General features: G+C 32.8%; 3 protein-coding genes across 3 annotated transcripts; 2 read left to right on the top strand and 1 right to left on the bottom strand.

Moving 5' to 3' along the window:
- Positions 1–8,872: 8,872 nt before the first annotated feature.
- LOC106440690 (cytochrome P450 90A1-like) lies at positions 8,873–13,081 on the top strand. Its single transcript, XM_048767262.1, has 8 exons — positions 8,873–9,483; positions 9,642–9,791; positions 9,891–10,139; positions 12,065–12,151; positions 12,233–12,311; positions 12,389–12,495; positions 12,583–12,713; positions 12,796–13,081. The coding sequence occupies exons 1-8, from the start codon at positions 8,956–8,958 to the stop codon at positions 12,905–12,907; spliced, it is 1,443 nt and encodes a 480-aa protein (XP_048623219.1). The 5' UTR covers positions 8,873–8,955; the 3' UTR covers positions 12,908–13,081.
- A 73-nt stretch (positions 13,082–13,154) lies between these two features.
- LOC106439684 (nuclear pore complex protein NUP88-like) lies at positions 13,155–16,985 on the bottom strand. Its single transcript, XM_048767261.1, has 9 exons — positions 16,591–16,985; positions 16,356–16,507; positions 16,158–16,280; positions 15,842–15,986; positions 15,702–15,763; positions 15,111–15,327; positions 13,957–14,883; positions 13,626–13,875; positions 13,155–13,545 (listed from the first exon to the last, which is right to left on the bottom strand). Exons 1-9 carry the CDS (start codon positions 16,876–16,878, stop codon positions 13,271–13,273), a joined length of 2,439 nt encoding a protein of 812 aa, XP_048623218.1. The 5' UTR covers positions 16,879–16,985; the 3' UTR covers positions 13,155–13,270.
- Positions 16,986–17,024: 39 nt separating this feature from the next.
- Positions 17,025–18,881, top strand: LOC106444198 (signal recognition particle receptor subunit beta). The gene is made up of 7 exons (XM_013885699.3): positions 17,025–17,182; positions 17,252–17,418; positions 17,628–17,710; positions 17,869–17,955; positions 18,056–18,204; positions 18,301–18,432; positions 18,538–18,881. Exons 2-7 carry the CDS (start codon positions 17,280–17,282, stop codon positions 18,725–18,727), a joined length of 780 nt encoding a protein of 259 aa, XP_013741153.1. The 5' UTR covers positions 17,025–17,182; positions 17,252–17,279; the 3' UTR covers positions 18,728–18,881.
- Positions 18,882–20,184: the final 1,303 nt, after the last annotated feature.

Consider the following 20,184-nt stretch of genomic DNA (forward strand, 5'->3'; position numbering starts at 1 on the left):
CGGTGATTTTGTTGTGTCTTCAATTGAAAAACAGAACAGATCTTCAAGATGATTATTTATCTCTGTTTTTTAGTTGATTCAATAAAATATATCGTTTTTCACCTTCTGTTTACTATGGCTATACCGCTTGATCTTGAGATTGAATTCTCTCTTGGTCAGAAACGCTTAGACCTTGATTTTGAAGCGGTATCAATCTTCAGTTATGTTAAGACGAAGTATCCAATGAGAGTCAAAGTCTGAGATTTGGATTCTGCTTTGGGAATCGGGTGCAGAACGGAGAAGAGTTGGAGCTGCTTTATTAGTGGTGTTCCGACAAGGTCATGTTCTTGTTTCTCTAAAGCTTTTCTCTGGAGTTAACTTCTGGCGATTTGAGACGAAAAACTTATGATCAGCGGCGATCGAAGGGATTGAAGAGCATGAAAGCAGATTACAACTGAATCGGAGGCAGAGATTGATGAGTTTTTCGGCAAAGTTTCCAGCACCGCTTTCTCTTTCCTCGGTTCCGCAGAGAAGAAGCCACGACGACAAGCAACGTGTCACACATGCATTAAACCTTATCTCATGTTGTTAGGTTTCTTTGGGCTTAATTAAAAATGTAATTAGTTGAATCTGTTTGTATTTGTGCCCATTGGGCTTCTCTAATGAAAAGAGAAAGTTGACCCAAAAAAAAATCTACCAATAGAAAACTCGAATCATATCGAGTGTGATTAGAAAACATTAGAGTAAAATGGAGTAATTAAAGTGGAAAATTGGAGTAACTGTTATAGAGTAAATGAAACATATAATAAATAATAAAAATAAAAAGTTAGCTAAGCTGACATTTTCACTTCAAAAACATAGAGAAAAAATAAGATAGTTTATTTTTATTTAAATAGTAACTAGAGTAAAACAATAAATTAATGATTAAAATTTTTTCCACCTAATTGGTAGCTTCTTAGCTGAATGTAGAGTAAATTAAAAAGTAGAGTAAACTTTTACTCTAAAAATACAATACAATCACACCCACCGTATGGTATCAATTTTCAAATGAGGCAAGCATTGGCATAAACCTCAAATATGGAGGATTGCAAACCCTTCACTTCAAAAATCACAATGTTTTAAATAGAATTATCATTTTGTGTAGTGAATAATACTAGTACATGTTAAACTTGTTTCTTGGGCAATTGAGATTTTTATGGGTTAATGTCATATCTTTTATCTTTCCTGTATGGATTTCTCCACATACTTCGAATGACTGAATTCTACGTGATCTAAAAGCGTCATTACCATTATAGTTAATTAATATTAATCCCAAGGACACAGGTTAATGCGACAAAAATATGATTGCCAAAATTCTTACAACTCTTATCCACTAACAAAGGAGTTTTATATCCGTTTAATTTTGATACACATTATAATCATAACAACTAATGGGCATGAAGACGTGTCAAATATCCAAGATTAAAATAGGGGTACTGATAATAATAGAATAGGGGAGGGACACATATATATTGGATTATGATGACTTCGCTTTCATCACATGTTAATGAGAATATTTTGGGAAAATAATGTTTCATCTTTGTGAGGCACTACGGGTCCTTAGAACATTTCTTCTCAATGTATAAGATAATTAATATATATATTAGGTTATTTCTTATTTTACTGTGGTAAAACTAGTCAAACATTACGACCAGACAGAAACAAGGTTTGTAATTGCTGTGTCTTTTTTCAAAAGATGGACATGCATGTCATATCATCATCAATTTTAGTGTCCAACATGAATGCTAAGAAGGGTGGTGCCTCGTGGAGGGGATTTTAATGTATTCTAGTGGTAACTTCGCGGTCTTCACCTCAGCAGGGAGGGAAAGTTTGGGAACTTGAGTGTGCTAGCTAAAGAAGAATAAAAGAAACACTAAAAGTATTCGAGGAGTAACGGAAAAGAACACTAATTAAAAGTCACTAGAATTTCAATATCGTATGTTTTAAAAAGAAAACAATTGGTTAGACCTATTTCTGCTTTTAGCAATTCGCCTTTTAGTATTTGCTTTGTTGAGGAAGGAAATAAACATGAGGCTGGGGTTTAGGGTCAATAGAAACTTAGACATTGAATCATTAGAATTCGCCTTTTAGTATTATATGTTTATTAAATTTATATATGCGACATTTAGTTCTGAGGTAATTACCTCTAGTTATCACTGAATATACTATTTGTGTACTGTGATATTAATACTCCTATATCACAAAATTTATATAGATGCCAGATACCCAAAAATATAATGTTATGTAGAAGAATATTTCCATTCTTTACGGACTGGTCTCTTTCTTTACACTTTGAAATACTAATGACCCTAATAATACAGCAAAGTGGATCTTTAGGTATATACATGTATATGCTCTTTCTATTGCAGATAACGAGATTCACGTGTATATCTTATCTTGTGTGGGAGTTGCTTCTAAAACGTATATACTATATACTAATAAGATGAATAGTTTATTTCTGATATAATTAAATTGAGTTTCCACAAAGGTTATTTGTGTGTTTGTAGTATCAGGTTAAACGTGATATGATAATGAAATCATGAAGAATGTAAATACACAAGTAAATTTTGGGATGCGGTCACTATAGTTACATTTAAGCGATGCATGTGACATCAAAATGTACTAAAAACTAAGTGAGATTCTTGCATGATGTGAGTGGTGAAAGAACAGCGTGATTAAGATCACTTAGTGTCGTATTTCTTAGTGCTAATATATATGTCCACTTCATGACTTTTATGCTAAATCCATGTGTTTTAAATGATTGAAGATGTGATCGTAGGTGGGGGCTCACTGAGATTCCATAGCATCTAAGAAAGAGAAGATGAAAGGCAGATTAAACTTAGAACTAAAGAGAGGCAAGTGATGCTAATCACTACTTCCATGGCTCCTCCATTGCCTTTTACTCTTCTCTATGCACTTTTTTTCATTGACCCATTTTCCTCTTCTCCTTGGGTGTATAAACTAATTCAACCATTTTTGTTTTGAATATACAAAACTAAACCATTGTTTTCTTAGTGGATGAGGAAGTTTAACAGGTGCTAGACTGCTAGTGATAAATAAATGAAAACTATAAAGCAGTATCTGATACTATCCGAAAAAGGGTTGGTCATTAAAGAACAACCCAAACCCAACCATATTGATTAGGACTAAGTCCAAAAACATCTATAATCCTTCAATTCAATGTGTATATATATATATATATATATATATATATATCAACCCACCTTTCTATATCATGTCATTAAAAGTAACACTTAAAAGTCACATGTAAGTACATCAAAACTCATCATGAAGTACTGAACATAATTAGTTTTATCACTAATAAACTATGAAGAGACCTAACTTTATATAAAAAGAAATATATCTTTTAAAGAAAAGAGATGATGTGAAACTCATGAAATTGTGTTTTGGTGAGGGAAAGAGAGAGACATGTGAAGTGTTCATAGGCAAATTGTGGACCAACAACGCACATGCTGCTCTTCTTTCCTCAACTTCTTTTTCTTAGTTTCGTGCCAAAGATAATGTTTTATGATCATCTATTTTTCGATAATCATGTTTGATTTTAAGAATACCTCATGATGCTAAACTAAAATTCATTTACTAGCAAAATGATCCCCCCCAAGTCTTACCATCTATCAGTTATTGGTTTCGACTCTTGTTTTGCCTCATCTTTCATAATAAATTGTACTAACACCTTAAATCTATGTTCTCTATGTTGAAATACGGATTTCACTAATTATGATTTTGCTGCTAAGTCAAATATTAGAGTATTTTCAACTGGTTTCATCAAATATATATGGTTTTGTTGCTAGGTAGAATATCGATAATATGAATGATGCTGACTACATGTAGTGATTTTCCTTTCAAGAAGGCTGGATCTTCTTTTCTATTGGTGTTTTGATCTTTGATATTACGTATATTTAGAATCTACTATTCTCTTCTCTTTTTTTCTTAAATTTTTAGTTTTGTCTTTATAATTTATGTTATTAAATATTTTGTCAAGTATATTAAAAGGTATTCATACTTGTTATTAGTCGTGGATATGTCCAACAAAAACATGACTTTTCAAATCCAAATACAATCAAATCAATAAGACCAAGATTTGAAACTAAAATTCAATATAGACAGGTGCTTTGATGTGTAAGATTTGCAACCAAACAAAAATTATGGGCCAATTTGTTGAAGAAATACAATTTGTTTTGAACAAGTATACCATTAATTACAAATAGATGTTTTAAATTATATTTTGGATAATAAATTGTCATATTTTCCATTGCACTGAAATAGTAATATAGCATCAATTGTAGTAAAATAGTGTGTTCTAGATGCAGCTTAAGTCTTAGTTTATATTTTTACTATAACTAATGTTTAAAATGTCAGATATGCTTAAACTCAGTGTTTTGAAAACCGGATCGGACCGGCCGGTCGAACCGGTCAGACCGTGACTCAGTCTTCTAACCGGTTCCGAGTTGTACTAAAAACCATATTTGAGTTAAACCGGCAAATCAGGTAAAATCCGGCCAAACTCGGTAAAACCGGTGATCCGGTTCAATATTAAAATCCGGTTTACTCAATTAAAATTTTTTAAAAATAAAAAAATTGCAAATTTATAAATATTTCATTTAAAATCATATTTTTAAAAGTATATTTCCAAATAAATTAGTTTTCATTGTATTTTTATATATTTTTAAGTTTTTATTTATTTATGTATCAATTTTAGTTAGATTCTAGAAATGATATAAATTTTTATAAAAATAATTGTATATATATATATATAATTGTTTAAATTTGATTATAATTTAAAACTCAGTTAAACCGGTTAGACCGGTCCGACCATTGATCCAGTTACAATGCCGAATCAATGTCCGGTCCGGTTTTCAAAACATTGCTTAAACTGTTTTGTAACAAATCTAAAATGCTAAACTATAGAGATTTTAAAAATCTCTGCATATATAAACGCCAAATCCCCTGTTATCAAACATTTATTTATACAGAATATGGAGTATCACGAATTTTTATTGCAATAACTAAAAGTACTGAAAATCTGCTAACTATCAAAACCTACATGTTATTAGTTATTTATAACATTTTACAGTAAACTTGCGTATAGGACTCATTGACTATCCTCAACATTGTGAAAATTAATTTTAAACTCTTTATTTTTATGAACATTTGCAAAAGATGGATATTTTATATTTATAATTGCTTTGATCCAATCTAGTATAGTTTAAATTATATATTTGGATAAATAGTATGCCTCACCAAAATACATATAAATAATTCTGTATAGAGCTGCAATATCATAAAATCACTATAATATGTGGTGAAAAACTAATAATATATTATATTTTAGATAATATATTTTAAGATAAAATTTGAAGTACTAATCTATTTTTACTGAAGTAATTTTCTTATATATCGAATATGGTTTAAGTTATTTGACAAAGAAAAAAAAACAAAAACTCCAAGACTCTCCAAGTCACTATGACTATATATATATAACTAGGTGTTTTTATGCACTATTTGTAGTAGTAAAAATTTTAAATTTAAATTATATTTTAAATATTTTTTTTAAAGTTTAATATTTTCTTATTAATATTTTAATTGAACATAAAATTAAGATAAAATAAATAGTTTTATTTATTTTAAATTATATTTAAGAATAGATATGCATATATTTAAAATTATAATCTTAGATAGATTTTTATCTATTTTTGGATAAATATATTAAATCAATTTGTATGAAATTAATAAAGGTTGATATAAAATTTGTACAATTATAAAAAAAATAACTAAACAGTATTTCTAAAATTAGATATATAAAATAAACTAATAATATTACGATTAAAAATTATGCTTTTTTAAAATTTTAAAATATTTTGGCTTGTTAGTAATAAATTTTATAATTAATTAAAATATAGAAATAATTAATATTCCGAAATTTATAAAATATAATGATATTTTATTATTATATTATTTAATGTCATATTTTAATAAATTTATTTAATTAATAGTGTATAATTTACTACTATATTCTAAAAAATTTACCAAAAATATAAATAAACATTAAATGTAATTGTCCGTGTCACATTTAAACATAAATCATGTCATCATATAGTATGACATGTCATATTAATTTAGTGAAAATGATTTTAGATAAGACATGTATTAAAATCACTTTACAAATAATGGACTGTAGATTTCGTTTCAAAAATGTTGATAGATCATCTCCGATCAAATCAAAAATACCATAATTGTAATAAAAATGAATATTCAAGAAATCATATACAGAGAAACCTCTATAAATTAATAATTAATAATGAGACTACACCAAAACTATGATTTTTTATTAATTTATAAAGTTTATTAATTTATCGATATACTTATTGAACCAAAAATTTAATTTAAGACTATAAAATTATATTATTTTATAGAGTTTTTTAGTGAATATTAATTTATAGAATATTAATCTAAAGAGGTTATAATGTATTTAACTATTTATGGAATATTAAATGCTAGTATCCCCTATATATTAATTGAGGAACATTTGAAAAGATGTAACCTCAATTTTGTATTAATTAAAATAGGCCCCAATGCATAGGTGGCACTCAATTAGGTAGTCAATTACACTCAATTGAAAAATAAGTAGGTCCACATTCGATTTTTATATGTTGTTAGATACATAAGTTGGTCAAACTATATGATATAATGATATGATATGTTATTTTTTCTTTCCTTAAATCAAACCTACGGAATTACCATAAATGACTAATATATATATGACAATTAATGATTTTAATAATAAAGATTTGATAACAATTTATATCTCCTCCATCATTTTTTGTTTAATTTTATATTATTAAAATAAATTAAACAATCAAATTAGTTATAAAAGTAAAATTTAGATTTTTTCGTATATGTTATATTTTGAATTTTTAAAAACGACAATAAATGACTAAAACTATTAAAATTATTATGTTAAAAATTAATGATCAATGGTTTAACATTTTTATTATAAGAAGCTACACATGATTTTAAAACCATATGAGTAAAAAATATCATTTAATAATAAAATATATATATATATATATATATAGATTAAACACTATATACCATAGGATTACATAAATATTTTAATATTAAAAGTTTCAATGAATTTTCAAGAACATTTATAAATTATAAACTTATTAAAGATTTCAGATTGAAAATTTTGTTATCGATGATTTAAATATTTTGTTATAAAATGATATGAATGATCATAGAACCGTATGATTATAAATTCTTATTTAATAAATAACTATATAAAATATACTATTCTTAGAAAAATAGGTTGGTCCATCTTAACTTATATTACACTTTTTATTAAACTAACTATCGAATTGATAAATAACGTACCAAAAAATGTTTTGCACTTTCCTTAAATAAAAGCTACGAAATTACCTAATATGATTAACATATATGTGAAAATTAATTATTATGAATAATAAATATTTGATAACAATTTTTGTATCTTAGTTCTTTTTAAAAATTTTATATTATTAAAAGATATTAAAAATCACATTAAATATATAATAAAAACATTTATATTTTTTTATATGTTATATTTTGAATTTTTCAAAACGTCTATAAATTATTATAAATTGAAGATCACCACTCTTTAATAAGTTACAAATGATCATAAAATTGTATTAATATGAACTTTTATTTAATATTATAAGAAGATACACATGATTTTAAAACTATATGAGTAAAAAATATTATTTAATAATAAAACATATATATAAATACATATATATAGATTAAACTATATACCATAAGATTACATAAATATTTTAATATTAAAACTTTCAATGAATTTTCAAAAACATTTATAAATTATAAACTTATTAAAGATTTCACATTGAAAATTTTGTTCGATGATTTAAATATTCAGTTATAAAACGATATGAATGATTATAGAAGTGTATGATTATAAATTCTCATTTAATAAATGACTATATAAAATATATTATTCTTAAAAAAAAATAGGTTGGTCCATCTTAACTTACATTATATTTTTTATTAAACTAACTATCGAATATTCGAATTGATAAATAATCTACCAAATATTGTTTTTGCACTTTCCTTAATTAGAAGCTACGAAATTACCTAATATGATTAACGTATATATGAAAATTAATTATTATGAATAATAAATATTTGATAACAATTTTGGTATCTTAGTTCTTTTTTTAATTTTATATTATTAAAAGATATTAAAAAAATCACATTAAATATATAATAAAAACATTTATATTTTTTCTTATATGTTATATTTTGAATTTTTCAAAACGTCTATATATTATTAGAAATTTGAAGATTCTCACTCTGAAAATTTTGTGATCAATAGATTATTTTTTTTGTTATAATAAGTTACAAATGATCATAAAATATAACGCATATGAATTTTTATTTAATAAATATTCAAACTAAATAATATATATATATATATATATATATACTAATGATTTAAAGCAAAAAGATTGACTGATCAATTTAGTTGTCCAGTTGAAATCTTTCAAAAGTATGTGAAAGACTAAAGTCAAAGTAAATATGGATTTAGAATAGTAGTTATATTTTACTAACCAAAATATCGAAAAAAACCGAACCGAATCGAAACCAACCCGATATCTGGATTGAACACCCCTAATCCAAATGAAGCCAAACTATTGTTTCATTCTCCAAAATATAATAAAAATAATAACTTAATTCCGCGCAAGGCGCGAGTCTTATCCTAGTAAATTTAATATAACAAAAAATAAAAAACCAAGAAAAATGCAAAAGAGTATAATGATGAAAGGTCCTACTTTATGCAGAAACCCCCCGTGTGCCCACTCTCCCCCTCTCCATTAATACTCTCTCTTTTCCATCTCTCTACCACCATCTCAATCATCATCAATGGATTTCTCCTTATCCTCCACCGCCTTACTCCTCCTCCTCTCCTCCATCACCGCCGCTTTACTCCTCCTACTCCGCCGCACGCGTTACCGGCGCATGGGACTTCCTCCGGGAAGTCTCGGTCTTCCTCTCATAGGCGAGACTCTTCAGCTGATCGCAGCTTACAAGACGGAGAACCCTGAGCCTTTCGTAGACGCAAGAGTTGCCCGGTACGGTTCGGTATTCATGACGCATATATTTGGTGAACCGACGGTTTTCTCAGCTGACCCGGAAACGAACCGGTTTGTTCTTCAGAACGAAGGGAAGCTTTTCGAGTGCTCTTATCCAGCTTCTATATGTAACCTTTTGGGGAAACACTCTTTGCTTCTCATGAAAGGCTCTTTGCATAAACGTATGCACTCTCTCACCATGAGCTTCGCTAACTCTTCGATTATCAAAGATCATCTCATGCTTGATATTGACCGGTTAGTCCGGTTTAATCTTGATTCTTGGTCCTCTCGTGTTCTCCTCATGGAAGAAGCCAAAAAGGTAAACAAATATCCTGATAAGGAATAAATAAAGTAAACCCATTATTAATCTTTTTATTTAAAATATAGAAAGGAGTCACCGGACCGAGTTTTTGACTCAGTGAGTCATGACGAGTCGCCGCATGCATAAATGATATATGTAACATGTTGATGATGCAGATAACGTTTGAGCTAACGGTGAAGCAGCTGATGAGCTTTGATCCAGGGGAGTGGAGTGAGAGTTTAAGGAAAGAGTATCTTCTTGTCATCGAAGGCTTCTTCTCTATTCCTCTCCCTCTCTTCTCCACAACTTACCGCAAAGCCATCAAGGTATCTTTTTATTTATTTAATTTAGTTTAGTTAACTATATTTTTATGTGCTCATAATCATTTTTAAAGACTAATATTATATTTTTATTTTATATTTTAGGCGCGGACGAAGGTGGCGGAGGCGTTGACGGTGGTGGTGATGAAGAGAAGGGAGGAAGAGGAAGAAGGAGAGGAGAGAAAGAAAGATATGCTCGCGGCGTTGCTTGCGGTGGAAGAAAGATTTTCCGATGAAGAGATTGTTGACTTCTTGGTGGCTTTACTCGTGGCTGGTTATGAAACAACGTCTACGATCATGACTCTCGCCGTTAAGTTTCTCACCGAAACTCCTTCAGCTCTTGCTCAACTCAAGGTATTTTCTATGTTTGTATACATGCGTTTTTGTTTTTAATTTGGAAAAAAATTTAACTTTTTGAGAAAATTCGAATTAAAAATAAAATGCATAGCAAATCAAAAATACGACACGTATGAATGAGATGCAGGTGTTATGTGGTTGGTTTGATTGCGATTTATCGAGATTTAGTGTTATTAAAAGTTTAAGATTCGATATATTACTGCATGCAAACGATAGTTAAGGACCACCTGCGCATGTTTATTGTGCTCTGCTTTATTTGAGTTTTTAGGGTAGGAAAAGGGTTTTATTTCTAAACATAAAAGCATAACGAAGAAATGAAATTTAGCTGAATTAGAGAAGTCAATTCTATATTAGTTCTATAACACTTTGATGTGTTATGATCACTTTAAATAGAATAAATCATCTAATTTTGTCTTGGAACTACATATAGTTTTAGTTCCGTTTTAAGCTTATTTCGGTTAATTAAAGTAATCAAGAGATGTGAAGAAGTAGTTGGACAAAAATGTGAATAAATGGGGAGAAAAAGGTTGGAGACTACAACATGGAAGCATAATGATGTAAATTTTGGAATGTAGCTTTCTCCATCATTTACATTTCACACGGGTGTCTTGCAATAATTATTATTACTATTGTTATCATCATTTTCCATTTCTTTAAATAAGAGAAGAAAATGACACATACACATCAGTGAACGGCTTAGGTTTTTCTCTCAGGTTTTGTCTCCATTGAACTACTAGTTTACATAGCAAGTTAGCAACAGTACAATCTAGGCGGTTGGTACTAATAATTGAATCTAGAAAAATAATAATGTTTTGTTTCTGTTTTAGAATAGTGTTTTGAATATAGCCTTCAATCTTGGTTAATTAATGGTTAGGTAGTAAGAACGTTGTAATACGCGACATTAGCCGGGTAAGACGATGTTAATAACTAATTAAATTATTTATTAATATGTATTTTGATATATTTAAACGGAAAATAATATATAAACTTTAGAAAACACACAAAACTATTAATGAAAAAACAAAAATTCTGAACCAAATTATGAGTAGTATTTTACAGGCAGTCATGATAGATCCATTAAAATTTGCATTAAATTCTGGACCTAAGTTTTACATTCTAATTATTTTTCAATGAATTTCACATTTTCTAAATTAAGCATTTTTATCAAGTGGGTTTGAAGGTGGAAAGTGTAAAACAAAAAACAGAAGGTACAAATTACCGTAAAAGTCAAAGAAGTCATTCTCGAACCTAGACAGCATCATAACATCTGTTTGTTTTTAACTAATAAATGTGAAAATGTTGTTCAAATAAAGAGAGTTACAGTGTCACAGATACAACCAGTTTGTCTCCTGAGCCGAACGCATAATTACACTTTCACCAAACTTCATCTTTTTTTTTTCTTGGTTTGCCAACAGCTTTATTACTGGTTCGAATATCCCCCAATAACTTTCTCTTTACATTAAAGTTTAAAGTATCATAAATATGTTCCGACAAGCATTTATCCAATGTCATTGGTTATTTATATTTGTATTCTAATTATATTGTTGATGTCATTAGTTTTGTTTCCAAGAGCATGTTAAACATCGCAGGTTTCTTAGGTTGAGGTTTTTATCGTAATATAAGATACAATCTCTTAGCTTTTAACTAAAAAAACTAAGATACGTTTCGTATATTTCTTATTTAATAGACGTTTCACAGTTTTTTTAGTTAAAAGCTAAGAGATTGTATCTTATATTACGCTAAGAATCTCAACGCAAGAGACTTGCAATGGTTTTTTTATAGTCACTAGATTTAGTGCGTACAAATATAACCAACTCTATGCCAAAGAACCGGGTCAACACTGTTGGACTTGTGACCTAATTATTTCTTTTATTATTAGTGTAGTTGGTAATATTTGTTTGGTTGACAAAAAAAAAAAACAGGAAGAGCATGAAAACATTAGGGCAATGAAGAGTGATTCGTATAGTCTTGAGTGGAGTGATTACAAGTCAATGCCATTCACACAATGTGTAAGTGTATTTGCCTTAAGCTTTTAGCTATTGTACTATTCTTTCTAGTCATTAATCTCTAACAAATTTGTTTTGATTCAGGTGGTTAGCGAAACTCTGCGAGTGGCTAACATCATCGGTGGTGTTTTCAGACGGGCAACAACGGATGTCGAGATCAAAGGTAAAATATTCTGTCACCTTGAAATGAAAATGTGCCAGTTCATTAGTTCTTACATGTTTGAACAAAACAAAAAACAGGTTACAAGATTCCAAAAGGGTGGAAGGTTTTCGCATCGTTTAGAGCGGTTCATTTAGACCCAAACCACTTCAAAGACGCTCGCACTTTCAACCCTTGGAGATGGCAGGTTTTGATAATGTTCTTGATTTTGGTTTGGTCGTATCTACTTTGCATATTTAGTTATTAATGGGATGATGCAATTTTGGATGAACAGGGAAACTCGGTAACAACATGCCCTTCTAATGTGTTCACACCGTTCGGTGGAGGACCAAGGCTATGTCCTGGTTACGAGCTGGCTAGGGTTGCACTCTCTGTTTTCCTTCACCGCCTAGTGACCGGCTTCAGGTAAAATACCTTCACATACAAGATAACATCCCTCTGATGATTTTACTAATTTTGATTTTTGTTTTGTTAATTTTCTGAGCAGTTGGGTTCCTGCAGAGAAAGACAAGCTGGTGTTCTTTCCAACTACAAGAACACAAAAACGGTACCCGATCTTCGTGACGCGTCGTGATGATGGTGGCTTATCCGCTACTTGAAGATGAGGAAGAGACCAGAAGATATTATTTATAGAATATCAGCATTTTTCAGAATTAACTTTCTTCTTTTTGCTCCTTTCTGGTCTTAAGAGTTGTGAGTTGTGACAATAAAAGTACCACCATTACTTTATAAAGCCTTTTAGCTTCTGTATATAAAAATTACTTTTGTTTACCTTTACGTTTTGCATAATCTCTTCTGCTTCAATGGTTCGAATATAAGGTAGCTTGGGAAACTTTTCGAGGTCGCTTGAGTTCCAAGGAATATAGTTTGCAGACAAAAACTTACAAGGAGAGAGTTAGACAACTTGATCCAAGGTTTAAACATAATCTAGCCATTCCAGGAACTGACAGTGTTATACTTAACTAGATCAAACTACTTTCTTGTGACCTCAACGCCGATTCAACGATCTTGACCTTCTTGGAGTTATCGCTGTTCATGAGGGATAGTTTGGCGAGTGTGGACTGAAGCTGTGACATTCCTGTAGTATCTTGAATGTAATTTCTCTTCGAATATTGCTTTCTCTGGGTACCTGCAAAGACACTGCTCTTTGGCGATTTTTGAGCTGATTTCTTCACTCTTGCTCTCAGTGTGTCAATAGATGACTGAAGCGCATCCACCTCAACTCCCGCGAATTGATCTTCAATTTGTAAAAGACAGAAAGATGATGAAATGGGATGGGATTCAGAAAGTATATGTATTAGGAAGCTTTGATTTTACCTAGCTCCGACTTAAATTCCCGTTCTGCTCTCGTCAGTGGTTTCTTGTGTGTACCAGGCAAGCTACGGAGACGATGCAAGCGTTGCTCAAGAGAATCATGTCTTTGAATCGCTTTCTCAATCCTTTTCTCCAACAAGGTTTGGTTCTTCTCAACTTTAGACATTTTCTGATTTGCCTCAGCAAGCCGCTCTTGTTGGTCATCGATTATTCTCTTCAGGTTAGGAGCATGATGCTGCAACTCGAAGAAGACCTGCCAAATATTATACAAAGTCTCATTATTTTAGTCATGAGAAAAGGAGTAGAAATTGGGTTTATATCCCTTCTTTCTCACCTTGTGCGCATATTCGACGTAGTTTTCATGGAAAAGCTTGACATAGTTATGCAGAATTGATCGACCTTCGACGGAATTGGCTGGAGTTGAACGCTGGTTAGGTAAAGCATGAGGTGCGATTCTTACTTTGGGACCTGCAAGGAGCTCCTTGCTTATGATGCATGGGGGATCTTTCTCTTTCGTCTCTATTGCGCTGGAAGACTCTGTCTTATCTGTACTGACATGAATTGGAAGCAAGAGATCCCACGTTTTCATCTCTGCCACAACGCATTCTCCTGAGGATAAGACTGCAATGATCCATGCATACCCAAACGAATCTGACAGAGGTACAAACCCCAACAGAGAAGATACGGCGGATTCTTCTTGGCATGTACTCAGCACAGTGTGAACAGATGGAGTTTTGAGAGGTTCATCTCTTCCGGTGGCTTGACTCGTGAAGGGAAGAGAGTGCAAGACTGTTGAATCAACGCCACCGTCGTGGATGGAGTATATTCTTTCTGGCAAAAGGGAGTCGGCGAACAAGGTGACAAGAGAACCGCCTTCGCGTTTAGTGGGTAGAGCCAGATCAACCATTGCCAGTCTTAACAGTGGTGGCGGAAGTCCTAACCATACAGTGTGATCAAGCGGCAGGTTTTTTGAAGTTGCTACTGGGAGCTCACCAACGTTTGACTCACAAATCATCGCAACTCCTTGAATTTTGTTGTGGGAGTTCATGCGAAGGCGAGATGAGCTACCAGAGATCCAAACTGGCTGGATTTCATCGACCAGAGCGTCGACCTGTAACTGTCCACCACTCCAGGCAGTTACCAGAATCGAATCTTTGCTGACAATGTTATATAACACACTCACTGCCCGGCCTTTGCATTCTGCCTCCCTAACAGCGAGATCTTCATTTCCACCACCACTCGATGCTTTGTACAAAGGGCCCTGTATACAAGCAAAACAAAGGATCATGAATCCAAGGCAAGCCGTAGAAATAGGTTTCAGCTTTTTGTATAATCTATTTTCCGAAACAAGGCAACGAGGGTATAATATTTGATGAGGGCCACTAGCTAATAACTACAAACTTAGAACATTGGTGAATCAAGTAAAATTCCAACATGAGGAGTAATTCAAAATAATTACATAACATACCCACAATAGAGGAAACTTACCTGTAAAGCCAATGATGCATCAAGTAATGCGTAAGGATGAGCTTTCACTACCACTATATTATCGGCTCTAGTTCCTTGTTCAGTCAAATCTGGAAATACAGCTTCCAACCAATCAATTGCCAGACTGGAGTTGCTAACAGCTACCGAGTTGGGTGACTTAACCCCATACAGATTAGCATCATTGTAAATCTCCATTATCGATTCCCATTTGTAAATACTGTTACAATATACATACGAAGCAACTTAGTCAACCAAGACCAGATAAAGTACTAAAACATCTTCCATGATTTATAAAGGCTTTACATGAGGGAGGATTGTCAGTAGAAGTAATGCCTTGTCTACATGAAGCATGTGACCCAACTGAATTTAACTCTTAAAAGCTTAAATGAGCTAGAGGATGTAGATTTGTGATGTAATACAGTTTTATAAGAATAGATCATATCTTGATCAAGATACCACAAACACGAGATTAGATACTGAACTATCCTGGAAACTCGGTATACAAAATACAAATTCAAGCGATATCCTATGAGAAATGTCAAAGTATTCTTAGAGAGGAATGAAAAGCAGAAAGAACCATAATGTTCCTACCTTCCAAATGGCACAACTGGACACAGGATATAAACCGAACCATCGGTGAACAATGTAAACACCTGCACAATTCCAAAGATTCGGTAAAGAACTAAATCATGTAATCTGAAGGATCTGTTTGACAAGAGAACTGAACTTACAGTAAATCTATCCCACAGATGATCTCCACCGAAGCTGAAATCAGCAGGATAAATCGACGAAGCTGTCCTAGATCTTCCCGGTTCAACAGGCTGTAAATAGTATTCTTGCTCTGGCACCTCAGCATCTGAAGACAAATCGAAAAGTCTGGCAAAAAAAAAACAATTGTAGCAGCGTGTCAATAACAATTACCTATGCCAAGAAATCAAGAATCTATAACCTTTGTTACTAAATTTTTATTCTAGAGTTTCTCAAACATCTTTCAAAAACGGATTTTGATCAGTATCAAAGTATCATCAAGCCCCAAAAGATTGTTACCTGAAAACTGCGTCAGAGGATAGAACTCCCAAATGAGTGTCACTATCGGGATGCCAAGAAGCTTGTAGCAAGTGTATGGCACTGTCACCACTAGAATAGATCTCTGAGGCAATAGAAACCACCCTGCAAACCAATAGATCATGAAGTGTTATTAAACTCGTAAGCAAGCAAAGGGCCATCAAGTTGTTTAATGAGAACCTGCAAATAACAATGTCTTGAATCACAGAAGCACGTCCAAACAGATACATCACACATATACCATCGGCGCCTGCGAGAATCACAGCAGATCCAGACTTATTGATGGAGACTTTGTTGACGGAGAATGCCAGCTGGAGATCTGGTTGCATCACCTGTTAATATATCAATCAATCATCATCAAAAAGAGAGAAACTGTTCTCGAGCTCTTCCTAAACCTAATTTTTCGAAAAGTGACCTTGGAAGGGACCGCGGCGAGGACGGAGGTTGGTTCAGGCTCACCCAAGCGGAGAGACAATCGGTGAAGGAGGTAGCGAGTGGAGTCCCAGTAGTATAGCCTCGAGTCTCCGTCCCAGGCCATGAAGTTTCTCGGGAACCGCTGGGGTACGGCGGGTTCATCTTGGGAGGAGGGGAGAGAGGAGAAAACCGGGTGGGTTTGGAGAGGGACCCAGCGAACCGGCTCTTTCGGAGTGGGAGATCTCCGTGGCTCCGGCGTATCCTCCGGCTCGTTGAAGTTAAATCTCATACTCTCTCTCTCACGTCGCTGAATCTATGCTTCGTCGGCGGAAGAGCGGAGGAGGGAAGGGAGAGGAGAGGAGCCCGGCGAAGCAATGAAGGAGCAGATACAGTTGAAACGACGTCGGGTTGATTCTCTACTTAAAAGCCATGTCATCTGAACTAAATGGGCTGGGCTTTTATAGGCCCATATCAGTTTTTTTAAATAATAAAATAATCTAATCTGTACCCTCCTAAGTCATCGTCGCCGTGATCTTCTTCTCCTCTTCCACCGTCACCTCCATCCTCTTCGTCTGCGCCTCTCCTCCCATACGGTGCGTTTCTGTCTCTTAATCTAACCGTTTTCATCTCTCCATATATTCATCACTGTGGGAGTTCTATAGGACTCTATTGGTATTTTCGATAAATCAAATGGAGAACTTGGAAGATCTGAAGCTTATGGCGGAGCAGTGGACGAATCAAGGACTTGAGTATCTTCAGAAGATACCACCGTTTCAGCTCTATGCTGCTATTGGTCTTCTGTTGCTGACAACCGTTTTGCTCCTATCATGTATGTAGAGCATAGCAGAAACCACATTGTTCATTCTCTTGTTCATTGTTAGACTTAGGCTGTTAGTTTTGAAATTTATGCAACCATCTTGATAACTACACAGTTTTTCTTGCTTCTGTTCCAATATATATATATATATTTTTTTGAATTGAATGTTAAATTTAATTCAAAAAGAAAAAGTTCGTTGCTAAACTTGATGGGTTATGCAGTTCGCTTGGTGAGACGTACCAAATCCAACACTGTGCTCCTTTCTGGGCTCAGCGGAAGTGGAAAGACTGTGCTTTTCTATCAAGTGAGTACTTTGGCTTCACGTTCCTATCTTCATATGGAAATTTAGTTTTTTTTTTTTTTTTTGTTCCCCCTTAAGAGTCACTTATCTCCCAAGTCAGCGTAAATGACTAGGTGATTGTTGGACAGTTATAACATGATGAATGTTTTGATTAATGGCAGCTCCGAGATGGATCATCACATCAGGGCTCTGTGACATCAATGGAACCGAATGAAGGCACTTTCGTTTTTCACTTTGAACACGCTAAGGTGAAGATTCTCACTTTGGCCTGTTTCTAAACAACGCTTATGCAGTTGATTTTGATGTATGTATTGACACATTACACAATCCACGTCCCGTGGATGACAGAAAGGAAAAATCAAGCCTGTTCATCTTGTTGACGTTCCTGGGCACTCTCGTCTTCGACCCAAGCTAGAAGAATTTTTGCCTCAAGCAGCTGCGATTGTATTTGTAGTGGACGCCTTGGAGTTCCTCCCTAACTGTCGTGCAGCTTCAGAGTATTTTTTCAAACGCTTTTTTCTCTCTTATCTTTCTTTCTCTTGGAAGCACAATCTTAACACATGAGGCCTTGCGATGGTTTTGTATGGTGATAGGTACCTATACGACATTTTGACCAATGCCAACGTTGTCAAGAAGAAGATACCAGTCCTCCTTTGCTGTAACAAGACAGATAAACTCACTGCGCACACCAAGGAGTTCATCAAGAAGCAGATGGAGAAAGAAATGTAATAGTTTTTCAACTTTCTTAACAAACCAATCTTATATATAATCCTATCTTCCCCCGGAAAGCAAATCATTACTTGTTTATGACCTTTTTGTTGTTGTTGCAGTGAGAAACTGAGGGCTTCAAGAAGTGCAGTATCAACAGCTGATATAGCCAATGACTACACCATCGGAATCGAAGGAGAAGTGTTCTCCTTCTCGCATTGCTGTAACAGAGTCACTGTCGCTGAAGCATCTGGACTCATCGGAGAAACCGTTCAGGTCCAAGACTTCATTCGAGAGTACATCAAGCCTTGAGAGCCAAAACATGTACATCCGTAGATTGAATCTTATCATAAGATGTCTTATGCTTTGGTCTGTAGCTTTGCTTTGAATTTAGAGATCTTTTGTACATTAGTTATTGTCGGAGATTAGTAGCTATATTTTATCAATTAGATAATTTGATTTTAAATCAGAATGATCTAAGAAAAAATTTAAAAAATTTGAATGACAACCTGTTCGTCAAAAAGAAAAAGGAATCGTTCTACTACTGATAGGCGATGATGCATGTTGCGTAGGCATGCACATATTTAACTGAAATCGAATTTCGTAATTACCCGAATACTCAAATTATTCAGACTTTTTTATCCAAAATCTTCAAAACTATCTGTCTTACGATATTTTTATCCAAATAACAAGAATTATCCGATATTTAACCTAAAGAAAATTTTAGAACGATTTAACAATTATTTGATTGAAAACTTTAGATATTGTTCTTGTTTGTTTGGTTCTTGAATTGAAATCACTTAACTACCTTGATTGTACTTAGATTAAGCATTACTTGCATTCTCGTGTTTTATCATTTAGGATTGGATTGACATCTATCTTTACTACTTTGACATAGGATTGTAAAAAGTCCTTATCAATAAACTACATATCTTTTAGAGCATCTCAAAAAAAGAATTCTATTTTGAAGTTTCAAAAACTCTATATTTGAAGTTTCAATGTGTTCTTCTACAAAAGTAAAACTTCAAACCTAACTTCAAAATTATTTATATTTTACACTATAGTCCTTATATTTGTCATAGTTAATGTAAATTCATAAAACTTCTATAAATAACTAGTACATATATATAAATATTACATAAATATTAATTAAAAAAATCTTACACTAAAATATAAAATTATAAATAAAAGTACATAATTAAATATTAAACTGCAAGCAAATACTACATTATTCCATAAAATTATTTCCGTAATGCTCCCATATATGATCAACTAGTGCATTTCGAAGTAAGAAATAATTCTCTTTATTTTTTATTTGTATATTACGAGCCAAAAATTGTTGAAATCGGATATAACTTGATACCTTTTAATCTACGTTTATTAAATATTTCATTATGCACAAGATTTGTGCTAGATAAGCTTACAACTTATGGTTCAAACCTCGGAATCAACGAGCACAGTAACAAAAATGTATCTACCATCAAAGAAACCATGGCTTGTCAAGCTGAGGTTCATGTTCCAGACTGCTTGAGACTCGTTGTAGACAACAAAGGTGATAGAGGTAAAAACTATATTGATTTTCATTTTCTGATTATTTTATCAATTGTCTTTTCTCAACTAACTCCATCAATTATCTTTCAGTAAGAACTGAGAGATGCGTCTTCAATTGGGCAAGAATGAAAAGAAGCTCATCCTGATCATTGCTGAGTATAAAAACTATCTTACTTGCATAGAAGGGTTCCCAAACACCTACTTGATGCTAGCCGAGT

Source organism: Brassica napus, chromosome C9, assembly GCF_020379485.1.
Source record: "Brassica napus cultivar Da-Ae chromosome C9, Da-Ae, whole genome shotgun sequence".
Classification (NCBI taxonomy): Eukaryota; Viridiplantae; Streptophyta; class Magnoliopsida; order Brassicales; family Brassicaceae; genus Brassica; species Brassica napus.

Excerpts from the sequence above, each read along its gene's own strand:
- LOC106440690 (XM_048767262.1), top strand. The coding sequence starts at position 8,956 with ATGGATTTCTCCTTATCCTCCACCGCCTTACTCCTCCTCCTCTCCTCC. Across the intron at positions 10,140-12,064 it reads CAGCTCTTGCTCAACTCAAG|GAAGAGCATGAAAACATTAG; the intron begins GTATTTTCTATG and ends AAAAAAAAACAG. Across the intron at positions 12,496-12,582 it reads TCAACCCTTGGAGATGGCAG|GGAAACTCGGTAACAACATG; the intron begins GTTTTGATAATG and ends TTGGATGAACAG.
- LOC106439684 (XM_048767261.1), bottom strand. The coding sequence starts at position 16,878 with ATGAGATTTAACTTCAACGAGCCGGAGGATACGCCGGAGCCACGGAGA. Across the intron at positions 15,764-15,841 it reads ATCTGTGGGATAGATTTACT|GTGTTTACATTGTTCACCGA; the intron begins GTAAGTTCAGTT and ends GGAATTGTGCAG. Across the intron at positions 13,546-13,625 it reads GGAATTTAAGTCGGAGCTAG|ATCAATTCGCGGGAGTTGAG; the intron begins GTAAAATCAAAG and ends TACAAATTGAAG.
- LOC106444198 (XM_013885699.3), top strand. The coding sequence starts at position 17,280 with ATGGAGAACTTGGAAGATCTGAAGCTTATGGCGGAGCAGTGGACGAAT. Across the intron at positions 17,419-17,627 it reads AACCGTTTTGCTCCTATCAT|TTCGCTTGGTGAGACGTACC; the intron begins GTATGTAGAGCA and ends TGGGTTATGCAG. Across the intron at positions 18,205-18,300 it reads AACTGTCGTGCAGCTTCAGA|GTACCTATACGACATTTTGA; the intron begins GTATTTTTTCAA and ends GTATGGTGATAG.